Here is a 19,196-nt window from a genome sequence, read left to right as displayed (position 1 = left end):
ATTGTTTTTTGGGTGTTTTGAGTTTTATAAGTTTTTGAGTTCATAAGTTTATAAGTTTTTTGTATATTTTGGATACTAACCCTTTATTGGTTATATCATTTTTTAATGTCTTCTCCCATTCTGTAGATTGCCTTTTAGTTTTGTTGATGGTTTCTTTCATTATGCAGAAACTTTTTTTTGATAGTAGCAGTAATTTATTTTGGCTTTGTTTCCCTTACATCAGAGACCTATCTAGAAAGAAGTTGTTATGGCTAATGTCAAAGAAGTTATTGCCTATTTTGTAGGTTTTATGGTTTCAGTTCTCACATTTAGGTCTTTAATCCATTTTGAATTTATTTTTGTGTATAATGTAAGAAAGTGGTCCAGTTTCATTCTTCTGCATGTAGCTGTCCAGTTTTCCCAACACCATTTGTTGGAGAGACTATGTTTTTGCCATTGGATATTCTTTCCTGCTTTGTTGAAGATTATTTGACCATGTAATTATGGGTTTGTTTCTGGGTTTTCATTCTCTTTCATTGATCTTACGTGTCTATATTTGTGCCAATACCATACTGTTTTGATTACTGCAGCTTTGTGATATAACTTTAAATCTGGAATTCTGATGCCTTCAGCTTTGCTTTTCTTTTTCAAAATTGCTTTGGCTATTTGTGGTTTCATACAAATTTTCAGATTGTTCTACTTCTGTGAAAAATGCTATTGGTATTTTGATAGGGATTGCATTAAATGTATAGATTGCTTTGGGTAGTATAGACTTTTTAACAATATTTGTTCTTTCAATCCATGAATATCTTTCCATTTCTTTTTTTTTTTTTTTTTTTAAGTTTAGTTTGAGAGAGAGAGAGCGTGCACGTATGCGTGTAGGAGGAGGAGCAGAGAAAGAGGGGGAGAGAGAGAATCCCAAGCAGGCTGCTCACTGACAGCACCCATCTTTCCATTTCTTTGTGTTGTAAGACTATTACTTTTCATCCCGGATAGTATTTAATAGCTAATGGGCTTCACTTTTTTTTTTCTTTTTGAAATACTAATTCACTAGGAGCAATGTTAAACTGGAGATTTATGTTTTTCATGCTGTGGCCCCTTAGATGAAGTCACCTTAGTTTTAGAATTGGGAGCCATAACCCTAGTAGTACAAGATGCTAAGTGGGTCTTACTGTTTTATTCTGTTGTCATGTTTTGCTATTTGTCAGCTGGAGTAGAAATAGTTGCTAGTTTCTTGATACCTTTTTATAATAAACATTTTAAAAATGTCACAATTTTTCATGGAAGTTTTGAGTTTCACATTAAATTATTAAAGGGAGAAAGGCGCCTGGGTGGCGCTTGTCAGTGAAGCATCGACTCTTGATCTTGGTTCAAGTCATTACCTCACAGTTGGTGAGTTCGAGCCCCACATCAGGCTCTCGCTGATGGCATGGAGCTTGCATGGGATTCTGTCTCTCCTGCTCTCTGCCCCTCCCCCACTTGTGCGTGTGCACACTCTCTCTCTCTGTCTCTCACAAAATAATTTTTTTTTAATTATTAAAGGGAGAAATATTTTTATTGGCATTAGTTTGATTATGCTAATAGTTGGCAAATGAGACTTTAAAAGTAAGTGGAGGTTTCTCTTTTTTATTTTGAAAACTCTTGTTTTCAGTATAAACTGCATATTAATTGGGGCATCTGGGTGGCTTAGTCAGTTGAGTGTCTGACTCTTGATTTCAGCTCAGGTCATGATCTCACAGTTTTGTGAGTCTGAGCCCAGTGTTAGGCTCTGTTCTGACAGTAAGGAACCTGCTTGAGATTCTTCCTCTCTTTCTGCCCTTCCCCGTCTCACAGTCTCTTAGTCTCTCTCAAAATAAATAAACCCATCTATTCTGTGGGTCTACAAGTAGATTACTTTTGAAAGAAATTGCACTGGTATGGAGAGAAGAGAGAAATAAAATACTAAAATTAACCCTCAACAGGGAAACCAGAACCCAGATTCAGAGTTTCTACACATTACAGGGACCATACTTCCTCCCCCATCCACTTGCATAAAATTATGCTTATTTGGGTGAATAGATGCCAGAAATCATTTTCTTACAAGGAGAATTGAGAGTGGTATAATTCAGATTGTGTATGACATTAACTGAGATTAACAAAAGCAGATTAAATAAGTAAATATGTATACATACACACGTATACACACAGATGTTCATATATGTATATTCACTACCTTTAAGGTTGCATATTTGTTCATTTGCAGATATGATCAGTTTCACCCGTTCTCTGTGGTACTTACAAAACTTTAATCCTCTCTTTTAAAACAGCTACAAGAAATTAGGATTGACATTTAAAAATTTGGGTTGCTATAGCAACTTCATAGGGCTATTGTAGAGCATTAAACAAAGTCAAGATAAATTAATTTGAAGTGCATCAGTGTAGGCCCATTCAAGCAGATATAAGCAAAAATTGATTTTCACTCACTATTAATATTAAAGTCTTGGGCATTTTGTAGTTTCTTATGGAATTTAGTTGAAGTTGGAAATAGCCAAAATATACCATGTTTGTCATTCATTGAGTTGCTTACCTGGCTTTGTTCATGGTACAGCAAAAGTAGTTCTAACTGTTGCTATATAGATATATTGATATAAAAGGTGATATATTGAGTGCCAGGAAGCCCTGTAGGAAAACTTAAACCCATTTCACAAAACAAGCCAGGAATATTTACAATGCCGGTCATTCAGTGGTGGCACTAAATTCCATTCTCTGGAAACCTTTCTCAGTGGTGAGTCTTTATGTCCCCATGTCTCTATGTTATTGACAAATATTTATTTCTGCCTTTTCAAAAAATTTTAGCCTTGTGGCTTTGCTCAACTGAGCATATGGTAGTTGACTAGTATTTAAAGAAGATCCTTCATGGAAAGATAGAAAAGTGTTATGCTTGAACAATCTGTACATAAGACCACAGTGGACAAAGAGGTGGCAGAAAAGCTGGAAATTAAGGGTATTGGTTGTTTATGTTGGAGAAACTCTTGCCCCTTGACTTCTGACCCGCCCCCCCTTTCAGTCTTATTTAGGTGGTGAAAGGGCCCTTAGATCCTACATATACTCTCCATTTCATCACATGTCCTTTGGCACATGATACATTTACTTAAAACAGCAGCCCTTTTCTAGATCACAGTAGAAATGAGGACAGTTACAAATGTTAGGTTTCATCTGTTTCATGGTGCTCAGCCTCCTGACAAGTATGTATTGTGTGAGCTTTCTGTTGGGAAAAACTTAGAAAAAATTCCCCAGTTTGGGTAGAAAATACTCTCCAAGACTACATATGGTATTTGAGACTAAATATTTTAAGGGATTGACAGGGAATACCTAATAAGACAAAGAACTCTTAAAGGAAGCATTACATTTTTTTCTTTTGACTGACTAAAAAATAGCAAAGATTTGACATACTTACTCAAAGTTATTTTAAAATTATTTGTTTGTTTGTTTAGTGAGAGAGGGAGTGAGAGTGCTCTAAAGGCAGGGGCAGAGAGAGAGAGAGGGAGAGAGAATCCCAGGCAGGCTCTGAGCTGTCAGTGCAGAGCCCAGCGTGGGGCTTGATCTCATGAACTGCAAGATCATGACCTGAGCCAAAATCAAGAGTTGGATGTTTAACCGACTGAGCCACCCAGGTATGCTCCCAGTTACTTATTAAGCGAGAGGTTATATACATACTTATAATTTTATCAAATTATAAAATACATGTATATAATTTAAATAGATTTACAACTTACAATGAAAAATAGAAAAATAGTACATTCTGTACCATCTCCTACCATTCTCTCAAAGTGTGGTTTATGGGCCCCTCCAAGGGCCCCCTCAAGACTCAAGGTTGGAGTCCTTAGTTTGCACATTGTAACTAATCACTAAGAAATGATAAATGATAATTTATCAAGTTTTGGTGTAGGATCAATGTAGAATATCCACAATTATCTGAATAGGCTGCTAAAATACTCCCTTGTCCAACTACGTATCTGCTTAAGGTGGCTTTAGACCAAAAACTTATGAGATCTGTTGTATTAAAAAAGAAATATATCTTATATTTATTGGTAGGATAGTCTGAGCATGTAAATAATAAAAAATCTGGAAGTTATTAGTAATTAAAATATTGATATTTTTAGAGATTATTAATATGAGCTAAATAAAAGCATAATCTAGAGTTAATTTTCATATATTAAGAAGGACAGACCCAAAATCTTTAAGCAACTGTTAATTTCTCTTCAAGAATAGTGTATTTAGCGGTGCCTGAGTGGCTCAGTTGGTTGAGTGTCTTGACTCTTGTCTTGGCTCAGGTCATGATCTTACACTGGTGAAATCCTGAGCTGCGTCGGGCTCTGTGTGGACACTGTTGAACCTCCTCGGGGTTCTTTCTGTCCCTCTCTCCAAATAAATAAATAAACTTACGGGGGAAAAAAAGGTGGTGTATTTAACTTCTTACAATGCGAGTTGGATTTACCCTCAAGTGATAAGTTGGAAGTTTGCAGAGCCAGGTTTATATTTTTCTAGGTTCTTTATATTCCGTTTGATCAAAATCATGCATTTCATAACTATTGAGTATTTGGCTAGCCAACAATAGTATAGTTATGGTTCTGCTTTCACTGGTGCTTTATGTTTGTTTTTTTACTGTTTTTGCTTTCTTCACAATCATTTGTTTCTTTCTGTTCAGTTTCAAGTGGAAAAGAGGGTAAAAAGATGAGGCTTCCTAGACCTTGGATCTTGGGATTTACCTTGGGGTGGGTGGTTCTGTAAGCTATGAAACTGGACTAGTGCCAGTAGTAATGAGTAGTAACTTAGCTACTTTAGCAGTAATAGCTTTAGTAAATCAGCCTTCTGGATTTTCCATGTGAATGTTTCTATGTAAATTCGAAACCTTAAACTAGTCTACACTTAGTAACAATTTATTTTAAAATTATTGATTTTAGATACTTTCTGCCTCTTTTAAGTTCACAAACTGGCCATTGTCATTTTAGAAAAATGGCTTTGTTTTCAACGTTGATCTCAAAAGTGTAGGAAACATAATGAGTAGTACTATTTGCAAGGGCTTTTGTAACTCTTGTGGAGTGGGGGCAGAGCACAGGGGGTATGGAGAAAATTTTCAGCTTTCCAGATGAGTTTACTTGCACAATTCCTGAGAGTCATGAAAAAAGGAAATAAATCAGAAGACAATTAGAAGAGAAATTAGGCAATTGTTGCACTACAGTCTTTGCCAAGAAGTTAAGGTTGTTTCTTATTGTCCTTTACAAGGCAAAGGGATGAAGAACTTTCTCGTCACCATATCACTTTTTTTAAATCTCTCCATCATTTTCAGGGAACTGCTACAGAGTCATAAAATAATAGCTAGCTGATAGGAAGGCTACTGTGCACACTGTAAGGATTAAAATCTTAAACTTTAATCCCTTTTAGCCTCTAGACTTGGGCACTCTTTCTCAGCAGGGCTCTGAATACTGTGCAAGGGACCCTGTTCTCATAATTTACTTTTTGTATGAACCCTTATGTTTATAGCTGAGATATGGTTAGTTTAAAAGGAACTAATATATTTAATTTTCTTATTTTTAAAGGAAGTACTATATTTAAATAATGATATTACACAATTTTTTACTAGGTGCCATCAGAATTTTTAAGTTAATAAGGAGAGCCATTTGTTAGATAGTAGCAGAATTATGTTGAATCTGTATCTGGTTTTTTGAAGTGTTTTCACAGTTTGTATACTTTAATTTTTTAGACTTCTTGTTAACTTCTGAATTTTTTTTTTAAAGCCTCTTGAAGTTTTAAATTTTTGACACTATGGAATAAGGTATTTTTAACTTGATGAGGCAAGTCTTAGTGACTAAAAATTGTAACTGCTTTAACTAACCGGGACAAATCATAGCTGGCAGCTAAGCTCAAAGTTTAATCACGTCCAGCACGTATTAGCTTTTCGAGTCAGAGCTTGATGCATTAAATAGCTTTGCCATCTGCATGGATGTCTATGTGTGTAAACAATCTGGGGTGAACTAATCTTTTTAGTGGTTCTTTGAAAAATTTCATGTGCTTTTCTCTTTTTTCATACTTAAGTGAGAGAAAAACTCATGAAAGTAATGTTTGGAGCAGTTCTGTTTAATATAATTTTAGAATCAAGACTATTTCCTTTAGCAGAACTGAGCTGTTAAATAACGTTTTATTATATTTATTCCAATAGAAATTTTAGGAAGCTTCAATTTGTAAATATTTTTATCCCACCTGAATCATAGGTAAATGCCCTAGGACAAAGATCTTTAATCTTTAAACTGGGTTATATTTTTAAGGGAATTATTCTTCAGATTTTCAGATTCAGATGTACTCTAAACTAAAAATCATGTCTCCTGAAAATAGATGCCTGAAGTTTTCTCCTTTCCTTTTTCAGTTTGTTTTATCTAAAAGCCCTTAACCCCACTATGAAAGAAAAGTATATCTTTGACTTATCCTAATTCTTGCTGTGGCTCATTGCCCCAGACTACCAAAGTCTCTGGAATCCCCAAACAAGAGAAAATTGCAGAATGCATTGTCTCAGAGAGAGTCTTATGACAGAAATCCAAAGAGGGGTTAGGTGAGAAATATTGGAGGAGGCAGGACTTTATTCCTTCTGGACAACAAACTCCTTTCCTCTCTGTTTTTTAAGTTAGATTTAAAAAATGAAATAGTTACCACAGGATGTGGGTCAATACATTTATTTCAATTAAAATGAGGTATGACTTTGACAGAAATCTGTTTTGCTTGACTGGTTTAAAAATGAACTGGCCAGTTAGATTATATGGTATTTCCTATAAATTGGGCTAAATATTTAGTGCCAAAATTTTGAAATCTATTTGAAGTGCATAGAATACAACATATAATATGCCAGAAATTATATTCTATGTAACCTAAGCTTAATAATAAACTTTAGATGTAAAATTAATATACAAGGCAGTAGGTTATTTTCTATATGCACAAAACCCTGCATATAGAGGTTACACAGCTTTATTCACAACTGCCAAAACTTGGAACCAAGATTCTGTCAGTAGGTGAACAAACTGGTACATGCCGACAATGGAATATTATTATAGAGCACTAAAAAGAAATGTGCTATGAAAAGACCTAGAGGAAACTTAAATGTTTGTTACTAAGTGAAAGAAGCCAGTCTGAAAAGTCTGCATACTGTATGATTCCAACTATATGGAATTCTGGAAAAGACAGAACTATGGAGACAATAAAAAGATCAGTGGTTGCCAGGGGTTAAAGAGGAGAGAGGGATGAATAGAGGGAGCACAAAAGATTTTTAGAGCCATGAAAGTACTTATTATGTACTATAATGATGGATACATATCATTATAAATTTGTCCAGACATAGAATCTACAACACCAAGAGTGAACCTTAAGGCAAACTATAGAGTCAAGTAATGATGTGTCATATAATGATGTGCACACTGAGTAAAACTAAAGACTACAGTTCCAAGGAAAAGAATATTACTTTAGAATGTTGACACTGTTCTCACTTAGAGAACAAGCTATGGATCCTCGGATAGGCGAAGTACCTGAAATCCAGAGAAGCCAGCAATTCTTGCTGTGCAAACAATATTCTTAGAGAAGGGAGAATTATGCATCAGATTAGGACCTATCTGCAACTCTAGTGAGGTTGTGAATAACTCTTGGAGATGTCCTCTCATACCGTCTAAACCTCTTCTATAAGGGAAATGGGACAGTATGTTCTTTATTTCCCTGGGCACTTCACCATTTCATTAGCCCTGTTTGTTTCACCAGTGAACAAGAATAGGTTGGGAATTATATTGTGGCATAATTTCACCCATCCTGATGAATTAACCAAGGGAAACTCCTGATAAGAACAAATTTATAATTGTGGTGGCCTCCCGTCTATATCTGATCCTCTCAATCTTGGCTAGTTCCAATGCCAGGAGGATATGGAGGAGATGCCCTTGCCTAGCATTCTTGAATCCCTTCTCCCAGATAATTTTGAAGGAGCACTACTAAGTATGGCCCACAGATCAGTGCTGGTCTGTTGTATATTGCTAGTCCATGATGAGATAAATACAAATACTGACAGTAAGTAAGCATTTAGAAATTTTTATAACAGTTTTTCATTTTTTTATATACCCATTTCATGTATGTCTATATATAATAGTATCAATGTACACTTTTTATAAAGACACTGGTATGGAGATATGTGTGTGTATACATATATAGTTTTACATAATTTAGATTTTACATAAATCATACTGCGTATATCTAAGGTATATTTTGGAAATGGTGTTTAGCATCCATTACATCCTCTTTTCTAGTGTACATTAATATATTGCATAGGCTTTAAAGCTAAACTACATTTCTCAGGTTCCCTTGCAACTATATTTCTGAATTTGATTTAAATTCTGCCAGTCAGATAGATCATCTGACATTTGTAAGGCAAAATTAGAACAGAGGTCTCTATGTCTACTCATTGGCTTTGAGATTTTGAGAAGCAGAGCACATGAGATCCATCTTGATGATGTCATAGGAGGTACATATTGTTCTCGAGCTAACTGCAGATATTAACAGCCTTTGTGCCGACTTCCTGATTTTGATGATAACGTGATTTTTGGCAGCTTCTTATTTTGCTGGCTTCCTAATTATGGCAATAGTGATATGATTATGGGGTCAGCAGATTTCTGGTTATAGAAGGAGGAGCAACTCTCTTGGGAGCCTGAGTAGTGCTTTGGAAAGCTTCAGAGATCCAAAGGAACAAATTTTGGAGTCTAGGGCTCACCAAGAGTAAGAGCTCTGGTAAATCCTGTTCTTTTTGGTTGGGATCCTAAAGGGCTGTGCCATAGGAGTAAGGGTGCATTTGAGATAAACCAGTCCTCAAAGGAACTGCAACGTGATTTCAGGTCATCTGGATGAACAAAACATCTTGGTCCTTGAAACATTCTTAAAGAGATTCTGGGTTTATATAGCCTTAGGTAAATGAGAATCATCTCTGGAGGAAGATAATATCCAAGCCTCAAATTCTCAGTACGGGTGGAACTGTACTAAGGATGGAAAACACAGAAGAAAAAGAGAGTAGATACCTTGAGAAGGTTCAATCCACATCCAGTTGAAGTCTCAGGGAGTGGAAGGAGGGGAAAAGGGAAGAACAAATATTTGAAGACATGGTGGCTGAGAGTTTTTCAAAATCAGTGAGAATTCTGTTTTGTCAGTGTGATTATCTCCAGATTATGTAATCTATATTTTCTTGGTGGTTTTTTGTTTTGTTTTTTTTTCTTTATCTGGTTGAGTTTCCTCAAACTGTAGGTTCATATTCATCGAAGCTGGAATAGGTATAGGCATTAACTCTTGAAAATTGCTTCTTCCCCATTCTTTCCATTGTCTTCTTCCAAAGCTCCATTAGATGTATGCACATCCTCCCATTCTAAAGTCTATTTTTCTAAATTTTTCACAGATCAAGAAGAAAGCTCTCCCCTAATTGACTTTTCTTCAAACCTGTCGTCAGGTTCATGGTCTCTCTAGCTATGTTCAGTCTGCTGGTTAACCTGTTATGAATTTCATTGTGTACACTTTTTATTTCTAGAAGTTCTGTTTCAAGTCAACTACTCTTTTAATAGTCTTTAATGTGTTGCTTTTATTTAGTGTTCTTAATTTCTTATTTCATGCTTTTAATCATTTCAAATATACCATTGTCTTTAGTTCTTGTGTCTAATCCAGCTATATTGAGTTGGCTTTACTTCACTCATGGTTAATTGGTTCTTGAGTGTTTTGAAATTTTAGATCATCAGCTTATGTTTGGCAGGGCTTTGTCTGTGGGAAATCTTACTGACGAAGTCAAACATATCTCTGGAAGAACAACAGAAATTTCCCACAGACATTGCCCTGCCAACCATAAGCTCACCCAGGCCTGTAGTTGTGAATTCTCAGAAGAGAGCACTATCTCCTCTTCCTTGTCTTCTTCCTTTTCCTCTTCTTACTTGTTAAAAAAAATTTTTTTTTAAGGTTTATTCATTTTTCAGAGACAGAGCGTGAGCAGGGGAGGGGCAGAGAGAGAGGGAGACACAGAATCTGAAACAGGCTCCAGGCTCTGAGCTGTCAACACAAAGCTGGATGCGGGGCTCAAACCCATGAACCATGAGATCATGACCTGAGCTGAAGTCGGACACTTAACTGACTGAGCCACTCAGGCGCCCCTCCTCTTATTTTTAACCACCAGATGGCCAAGAGAGAAAATTTGCTTGCCATCATCTTTTGCTTTTGTATTGTCTCCATGTGCCACTAAACAGATTTTATCTGCCTTGACACTGCCTTTGAACTATTTTTTTAAATCAATTTTATGTACATACAATAAAATTAGCCAGTTTTAAATATACAATTTGATGAGTAACTACTGCCAAATCATAAGAGTATTTCCATATCCCTGAAAAGTTCTTTCATGCCCCTTTGTAGTCAGTCTCTTCTCTTCACTCCCTGATAAGTTTTCTATTATTAGAATTTGGCCTTTCTAGAACTTGATATAAATGTGACCATATAGAATATAGTTTTAGGTCTAGTCCTTTTTCACTTAGCAGAACATTTTTACAATTCACCCATGTTCTTGTTTGCATCAGTAGTTCTGTTTATTGCAGAGTAGTATTCCATTTTATGGCTATCTCATGATTTGTTTTTCCATTCACTTGTTGATGGATATTTGGATTGTTTTCAGTTTTGAGCTATTATGAATAAAGCTATTAGAGAATTCTCATAAAAGTCTTTATGAAGATGTATGTTTTCATTTCTTGGATAATGCCTAGGGATGTAATGGCTGGATCATATGTTTGTGTAACTTTTTAAGGAATTGCCAAAATGTTTTCCAACCTGGCTGTACCATTTTGCTTTACCACCCGCAACAGAGGGTTCCATTTGCTTCATATCCTCACCAACTCTTGGTATTATCAGTCTTAATTTTAGTCATTCTAGTAGATATATCTAGTAGATATATATTAGTATCTCTCTTTGTTTTTAATGTTTATTTTTGAGAGAGAGAGAGAGAGACAGAGATAGAGCACGAGCAGGGGAGGGGCAGAGAGAGGGAGACAGAATCTGAAGCAGGCTCCAGGCTCTTAGCTGTCAGCACAGAGCCCAATGTGGGGCTTGAACCTGTGAACTAACTGCAAGATCATGACCTGAGCCAAAGTCGGATGCTTAACCAACTGAGCCACCCAGGTGCCCCTATATCAGTATCTCTTTATTATAATTCGCATTTCACAAGTGACTAATAATTTTGATCATTTTTTCATGTACTTCTTGGTTATTCATGTATCTTGATAAATTACCCAAATCTTTTGTCCATTTTTATTTGAGTTTCTTGTCTTTTACTACTGAACCATAAAAGATCTTTTTATAAAAGATTTGGACATGTCTTTTGTTGGATATATTTTATATATATTTTCTCCCAACCTGTAGCTTGAAATCCAATTTAGATACTTTTTAATATATGTGTTACATGCTTTTAGAAATATTTGCCTAATTTAAATATTGAGTCTTTCAAACCATGAGGATGGGTTATCTTTTGTATTTTTAATTTTTTTTTGTTTTTTAATTTCTTAGTAATATCTCCTAGTTTTCGGTGTATACATCTTGTACATTATTAGATGTATCCCTATTCAGTAGTTTTCTGATGCTGTTGTAAATGTTATTTTTTTTACTTGAAAATTCTGATTGCTGGTTTATAAAAAGATGATTTCTGTTTATTAATCTTGTATCCTGAAACCTAAATTTATTTTTAGTTCTAGTACCTTTTTCTTAATATTCTTTAGCATTGCCTATATGGACAGTTATGTCCTTTGTGAATAAAGACAACCTATGTCCTTGCTTTTAGGGAAGCTTCCACTATGGGCTACTTTTTTTCCTATCCTGCAACATTCATTTCTTAAATCCTATTTGAAGTGTTCAGATGGATTGGAAGAAACAGTTTTTTGAGGAACGTCCATACTGTTTTCCACAGTGGCTGCACCAGTTTGCATTCCCACCTACAGTGCAAGAGGGTTCCCTTTTCTCAACATCCTCGCCAACACCTGTTGTTTCTTGTGTTGTTAATTTTAGCCATTCTGACTGGTGTGAGTTGATATCTCATCATGGTTTTGATTTGTATCTCCCTGATGATGAGTGATATTGAGCATCTTTTCATGTGTCTGTTAGCCATCTGGATGACTTCTTTGGAAAAGTGTTTATTCATGTCTTTTCATTTCTTAACTGAGTTTTTTTGGGGGGAGTGTTGAATTTGATAAGTTATTTATAGATTTTGGATACTAACCCTTAGTCAGATAAGTCATTTGCAAATGTCTTCTCCCATTCCGTAGGCTGTCTTTTAGTTTCGTTGTTTCCTTTCACTCGTATCTTCTTATTCATAATTTAACAGGAAGTTGCATTTTCTTTTTTTTTTTTTTAAGCTTATTTCTTTTGAGAGAGAGCATGTGGGCAAGGGAGGGGAAGAGAGGGAGGAGAGAGAGAGAGAGAGAGAGAGAGAGAGAGAGAGAGAGAGAGAGAAATCCCAAGCAGGCTCCACGCTGTCAGCACGGAGCCCAGTGCAGGGCTTGATCCCACAAACCATGAGATCATGATCTAAGCTGAAACCAAAAGTCAGACGCTTAACCAACTGAGCCACCCAGGCACCCTGAAAGTTGCATTTTCTAACCATACTATTCATTAGTACTAGGTCACTTCAAGAAAAGGGGACAATTTTTAATTTGAAGTATCATCTTTTGACATCATAGTTCAATTTGTGGATTTAATGATACTTGACTGAGCTATTGTTTAGGGGCTTTTCTTGTCATATAATGGAAAAAAATATCTTGAGTCAAAGCAATTATATAAATAAAAAGAAACTTTTCTGAGATAATTTTCCAGCCCATTAAATGAAATTCTTGTGTGTTCAGAATGATCTATTTTGCAAATTGCTATGTATCTGGTGACTTGGGTACCCACTTCCTAATATTCTGTCAGCATATAAGAGAAAGTAAAAAGAAAATAGTATTGAAGAATACATTTTGGGAAAGGGGAAAACTTATAAAAGTCTGTTTTAAAACTTGAAACTTGTGTGTGGCATGTGTTACGTGGATTTTGCATGCAGATAAATCAAATGAGGCATTTAGTTATTCACAATAATTTGAGGAATTATATTAACTTCTAAAACAAGTAGGCTTACTTGAAATACAAAGGCTATATTTACTGAACAGGATTTATTTCCGTTATGGTTCCTTAAATGGTAAGGAGCTGTTTTCCTACTAAGAACTATGGGCAATACCATGGCTCTAAGACTCTTTTTCTGATAATGCCCTTAGAAGATAATCTCTATTGGAAAAGTAATATTGAAAAACAATTCAGTTACTTGAGAGCTGGCCATAAAGTGTGCAAGTGCCTTGCTGGTGGGAGTGCTTTATTGTTGACATGGTATTTTAATTTTATATTTTTCAGATATTTGGATTTGAACTGCATTTTGGAATTCATCTACACATAAAATGCCACCAGCAATTGGAGGTCCAGTTGGATATACTCCCCCAGATGGAGGCTGGGGGTGGGCGGTAGTAGTTGGAGCCTTCATTTCCATCGGCTTCTCTTATGCGTTTCCCAAATCCATTACTGTGTTCTTCAAAGAAATTGAAGGTATCTTCAATGCCACCACCAGTGAAGTGTCCTGGATATCCTCAATCATGTTGGCTGTCATGTATGGTGGAGGTAAGAACCCCCAAGGCCTGCTGTTTTATTCATATTTTTCATTCTTGTTAACCATGACAACTCTTGCTCTGTTTGTTCCCCTGTAGTATTCTGAAACAGAAATGAGAAACTGTAAGGAGCTGTGATTTGGTCTAACTCCTAATCATTGAGCTTTAAAAAGCGCTCAGAAAAATGACATGTGCACAACTGGTTTTTCTTCTTGCTCTCTGCTAGATTCTTGAGATGTAAACATGAAGGTTTTTCTTAAATTGATGTTGGGAGAATTGAAATAAATCAGGCTCACCTGAATAGTAGCATGGTTCAAAGTCTCAGATAAAATCTTTTCATGGCATTAGCATTAAAGAACTGAATAAAATCTTCCCCTTGTTCCTTGTGATGTTATTTGTCCTAAAAGCATTTCAGGGGCACCTGAGTGGCTCAGTTGGTTAAGCATCCGACTTTGGCTCAGGTCGTGATCTCACAGTTTGTGGGTTCGAGCCCCGCATCGGGCTCTGTGCTGACAGCTCAGAGCCTGGAGCCTGCTTCAGATTCTGTGTCTCCCTCTCTCTCTGCCGCCTTCCCGCTCGCACTCTGTCTCTCTCTCTCAAAAATAAATAAACATTAAAAAAATTTTTTTAAAAGCATTTCAGTTTTGCCTTAAACTTAAGTTTTAGCTTAAGTTTCATCACTTTTTCCTTTCTGTTTTCCTTGACATGTTTTAAAGGAGATACGGAGAGTACGTTGCTTACTTAACATCATTTAAAATAGTTTGTTTCACCTTGGAACATCAAATCACAATGTAACGTGTAGAAGTCAAAACCTTCCATAATACTTAAAATGTATAGTTGCTTAGTGAGAGATTCTAAAGCCAAGTGTATTTATTTACTGAGATTGACAGTGTCTCATGGTGCTTATTTAGCCAAGCTTTCACCTCTGTTAATACTATTTTTTGGTGGCAGTTTAGTACCTTAGCTTATTTTCACATGTAGCTCCTTAATAGCCAGCCAATATAAAGATTCTATACTTCAACTGTAAAACTTTAGCCTTGGGCTTCTAACCTGGTGGCAGATTGAACCAATATTAAGCACTAGGCACATATTTCGCCCTAGGCTGGGTCTTGTTTGTTTGTTTTTTTCTCTCCACCCCACCTCCTCTAGGCTAGGTCTTGTGAGTGACAGAGAACACTTGATCCTGATCCCTGCCTTTGGGGAGTTCATAATCCAACTGAGACAATAACATAAACTTCTGAAACAGTAAATAGTTGAAGTCCTAATTTAATTAAGTATATAATTTCATTGCACAGAAAAAACAGGTAACCTAGTGGCCTTACAGAGAGGTGAATTGGGTGACTTGGAACAGGAGTGGGAAGGCTTCTTTTTTCACTGCGTATCTTTTTATGCCTTTTGAATTTTGAAGGTATGCCTGTTTTGTTTAAGTACTTTTAAGAGAACCTAAGTGCTATATTGTAGTAGTTACTTTCTTTTCATAAATTCAGAGAAACCAAAAGGGACTTTGGACATTATTTAGATTGTAAGAGCCAGTAGTTTTAGAGGCTTTGAACTCCATGTGCCTGGATTTTCAAATCAGGTTTTGACTATGATGGCTTGAAGAAATTTTTGGCATAAGTATTATCCAGAAGTACTCCAGGTGTGTGTTCAATGTGTGTTGAGCTGAGGATGAACCAGAGGTTCACATGTTGCAATTTGGAGCTGTCACAGAGCTTGAGAGCCACTTGTATTTTGCATCAAAAGTAAGTGATGTCAGTTGTGCTAATTGCACATGACACTTTCTTCTGGGAAAACAGTTCCTTCTTTGTCCTCACCCAGAGATAACTAGCACATTTTCTCTGAATTCGTGTTATAATAGGCCTATGAACTGTACCCCTCTCTATTTTTAATGATAGCTAATTGGGGCCATCCTTCCTGAAATAACTCTGAAAGACAAATTGCCTATTGAGAGCCTGTGGTGGAATTTTTCCTAAATGGGTTATTTTGTTTTGATTGGCTCCTAAGTGGTATATCCCCTAAGAATTATCATCAGTTTTTAAACTGCCATAATTCTGTAACTTCTGTATTTGGGCCACACCCTCAACGCTAATATGTTTTGACCTATGAGTGGTTTAGTGGGCTTTTTTAATGCTTTGGTTCAGAGATATATACTGATGCTTGTTAGAGCATAAGTGTATTTTTAAGGGAGGAAATCTTAGTTGCCTACTTTTGATTTATTTACTTGAGTTTGTTTTTTTTTAACATGAAAGTGTAAATTTGCATATTTTCAGTTTCACACTAACGTACGTCATTTTGACGTTCCTACTTTAATATTGTGGGCTTCACAGTATTAACTTCTAATTCACAGAATCAACAATGTGGCAGTTATTTTGACCTTTGTAATTCTGACTATACAGAATGTATATGAAAATTTATATGGAATTTATATGGAAATATTTCATGAATATTCTTCCAGTATTTAATTATTTTATCTTTTTTTATGTTTATTTTTTGACAGAGAGAGAGCGCAAGCCAGAGAGGGGCAGAGAAAGAGGGAGAGAGAATCCAAGGAAGGCTCCGCACTGTCAGTGCATAGCCCGATGCAGGGTTCAGTTTCATGAACTGTGAGACCATGACCTGAGCCAAAATCAGGAGTCGGACATTTAACTGACTGAGTCACCCAGGCGCCCCTTTAATTATTTCATCTTACATAAGCTATAAATTCCAATTATTTCCAAACCAGCCGTGGTCTGATATTTTCATGAAGTGACTTAGAAAGTCAATGAAAAATTTTTATACAAATTCAAGCTGAGCCTGAAGTCTCTCCTAGCAGCCATTTCTGGAACCAGCCCCTGAGATAGACTTAGTGAGTACTCTGAAACACTAGGATGTCAAAAGGTTTGATTCCTTCTTGCATACATACCATAATTTGAATTTGGATTCCCTGGGGTCAGAGCCTGACCTTTTAATTGTATCATCCTGCAACTTTGAGTGTAGTACTACAATATAAGTAACTGCAGAATTTTCCATGGTGTTTATGGAAATAGAATATGTCAACATATAACCAGTAGTATATTCTGAATACATACACTGTATATTTGTTTTAAAAAGTAGACTGTCTTCTAGGGATCTAATTATAGAATGAACAGAAGAAGGTCAGAATTTACTGTGCTAATAGAAGAAAAACATGATTTGTATGACTACTGCTTTGTAGTTTAGTTCCACACACATAGAGTGCATGTAATGGGGAGAAATGGGCTGGATTTGAAACTTGGTTTTCAGTAGCTTTGTGACTTTGCAGTGTTCAAACAGCAGATCATTTCCTTGTGTCCCCTTCCCTACTGATGCATTGCAGTGATCCTTTCTGTTTGCAGTCATCTACCTTTTCCAGGCAGACGAGGTACAGTGTCAGGTAAACAAAGGTGTCGTTCCCACAAGTCCATATCCATGAAGTAGAGACATAAGTATTCTTATACATAAATGAAATTCAATGAATGTCATTCAGTGTAATTAGAAATACTGTTAGTCTACTTAAGAATTGTGTTACAGCTTTTAAAACGTTGGTTTGGATAAGACTTTCTTATAATTAACATTTAAAAGTTTGGTAAAAGGACTTACAGATTATACCTATTTGTAGCAAGTAAGGAGAGGCCATTTGATATTCATATTTGAAAACTGATAAATACAACAAATCTTTTTCTTCCTGATCCTTATGATACTTCAAATTTTATTTGGTTCCTTCTCTCATGTTCAAGAAAAGCTGATATTTTGGTATTCATCTGTTTAGCAGAGGAAATTTAATCAGATTTTCTTTTGTTTTTAATCTGATTTTCTCAGAATAACACTCTATTTTCTATCTTCTTGAGTTGTTAGACCCAAGATATTTTGACCATTATTTGACTTAATCTCCCACAAGCTTTTTTCCCCACAGTATTGTTACCATGAAACAGTAATATAGGCACGGAGCCAAGTTAACTCTGAAAGAAAGACTCAATTCAGTACCTGAGACATGTAGGTAAAACTGGGAACAGTTTTTTTTGTTTTAAAGTTAGATTTCCTAGGGGCGCCTGGGTGGCGCAGTCGGTTAAGCCTCCGACTTCAGCCAGGTCACGATCTCGCGGTCCGTGAGTTCGAGCCCCGCGTCGGGCTCTGGGCTGACGGCTCAGAGCCTGGAGCCTGTTTCCGATTCTGTGTCTCCCTCTCTCTCTGCCCCTCCCCCGTTCATGCTCTGTCTCTCTCTGTCCCAAAAAAATAAATAAACGTTGAAAAAAAAAAATTAAAAAAAAAAAAAGTTAGATTTCCTAATTGCAAAATTACTTAAACTTGGAAAAAATATTGGTCATTTTCATTTTTTTCTTTTTTAAAAATATGACACAAACTGCATTTATGATAATGTATAAATAATACTCTAAAATCATCTCATCATGTCAGAGTGCCTGTCCAAAAAATGAAAACGGAGCAAACTTATTAAATACGTTGATCATATCCTAGATATGACAACAAGCCTACAAACATCCATTACCAAGATGTTTTCAGCCAGTTCTGCCTTATAAGAAGAAGACCGAGGAGAGACCAGAGTCCTTTTATATTTTAGCAAAATTCTGTCCAACATTTATAGATGTAGAAGGCACACAGTAATGTTTTTTAGCATCTTTATTTCTTTTTTTTTTTTTTAATTTTTTTTTTCAACGTTTATTTATTTTTGGGACAGAGAGAGACAGAGCATGAACGGGGGAGGGGCAGAGAGAGAGGGAGACACAGAATCGGAAACAGGCTCCAGGCTCTGAGCCATCAGCCCAGAGCCCGACGCGGGGCTCGAACTCACGGACCGCGAGATCGTGACCTGGCTGAAGTCGGACGCCCAACCCACTGCGCCACCCAGGCGCCCCAGCATCTTTATTTCTAATACACTTTGACTATGCAATAATTACAGAAAGCAATTTTCTTACCATCGTCTTTTGTTGTTTTCTGTTTATTTTGGAGAACTTGTCATTTAGTGTCATTAATGCCTTCTATAGATGTGCAGGAGTTGGTTCCTTTCTTCTATGCTATTAAATTTCTGGTTCTCTCCCAGGTCCTATCAGCAGTATCCTGGTGAATAAATATGGCAGTCGTCCAATCATGATTGCTGGTGGCTGTTTGTCAGGCTGTGGTTTGATTGCAGCTTCTTTCTGTAATACCGTTCAGGAACTTTACTTGTGTGTTGGAGTCATTGGAGGTGAGTTGCTGTTGGTTCATTTTCAAGCATTAGTTTATTACTGGCTATTTGCTTTTCACTTACATTCATCTTTCAGATCTTTGGAGTGAAATTCCTTCCTTATGGAAATTACTTGATTATCATTTTGAAGAGCTATATAAATACTTTTAAGGGTACTAGAAAATCAAACTTTTAAAGAAATTGCTATCATACAGTATGTGTTCATTGTTGAATGAATGAATCAAAGAGATGATAGCATCTCTTGTCCTAAGAATAGTCAATGGTGGTAGATAAAATGTGTCAGGCAACTTCTTGCAAGGTTGATCATTGGTTATTACTCTTTCTCA

The 19,196-nt window shown here is 36.2% G+C and overlaps 1 protein-coding gene across 2 annotated transcripts in view; it reads left to right on the top strand.

Annotated features, from left to right (window-relative positions):
• LOC115520441 (monocarboxylate transporter 1) overlaps window positions 1-19,196 on the top strand; it is a 62,301-nt gene that overhangs the window by 31,040 nt on the left and 12,065 nt on the right. For both annotated transcript variants that reach the window (XM_030324789.1, XM_030324788.2), the window contains exons 2-3: window positions 13,426-13,686; window positions 18,727-18,870. In XM_030324789.1, the coding sequence (XP_030180649.1) occupies window positions 13,470-13,686; window positions 18,727-18,870 (361 nt within the window). In that variant the 5' untranslated portion in view covers window positions 13,426-13,469. The remainder of the gene's footprint in view (window positions 1-13,425; window positions 13,687-18,726; window positions 18,871-19,196) is intronic.

Source organism: Lynx canadensis, chromosome C1 (assembly GCF_007474595.2).
Source record: "Lynx canadensis isolate LIC74 chromosome C1, mLynCan4.pri.v2, whole genome shotgun sequence".
Lineage (NCBI taxonomy): Eukaryota > Metazoa > Chordata > Mammalia > Carnivora > Felidae > Lynx > Lynx canadensis.
The sequence above is the reverse complement of the archived record's forward strand: the minus strand, read 5'-3'. Positions and strand labels throughout refer to the sequence as shown.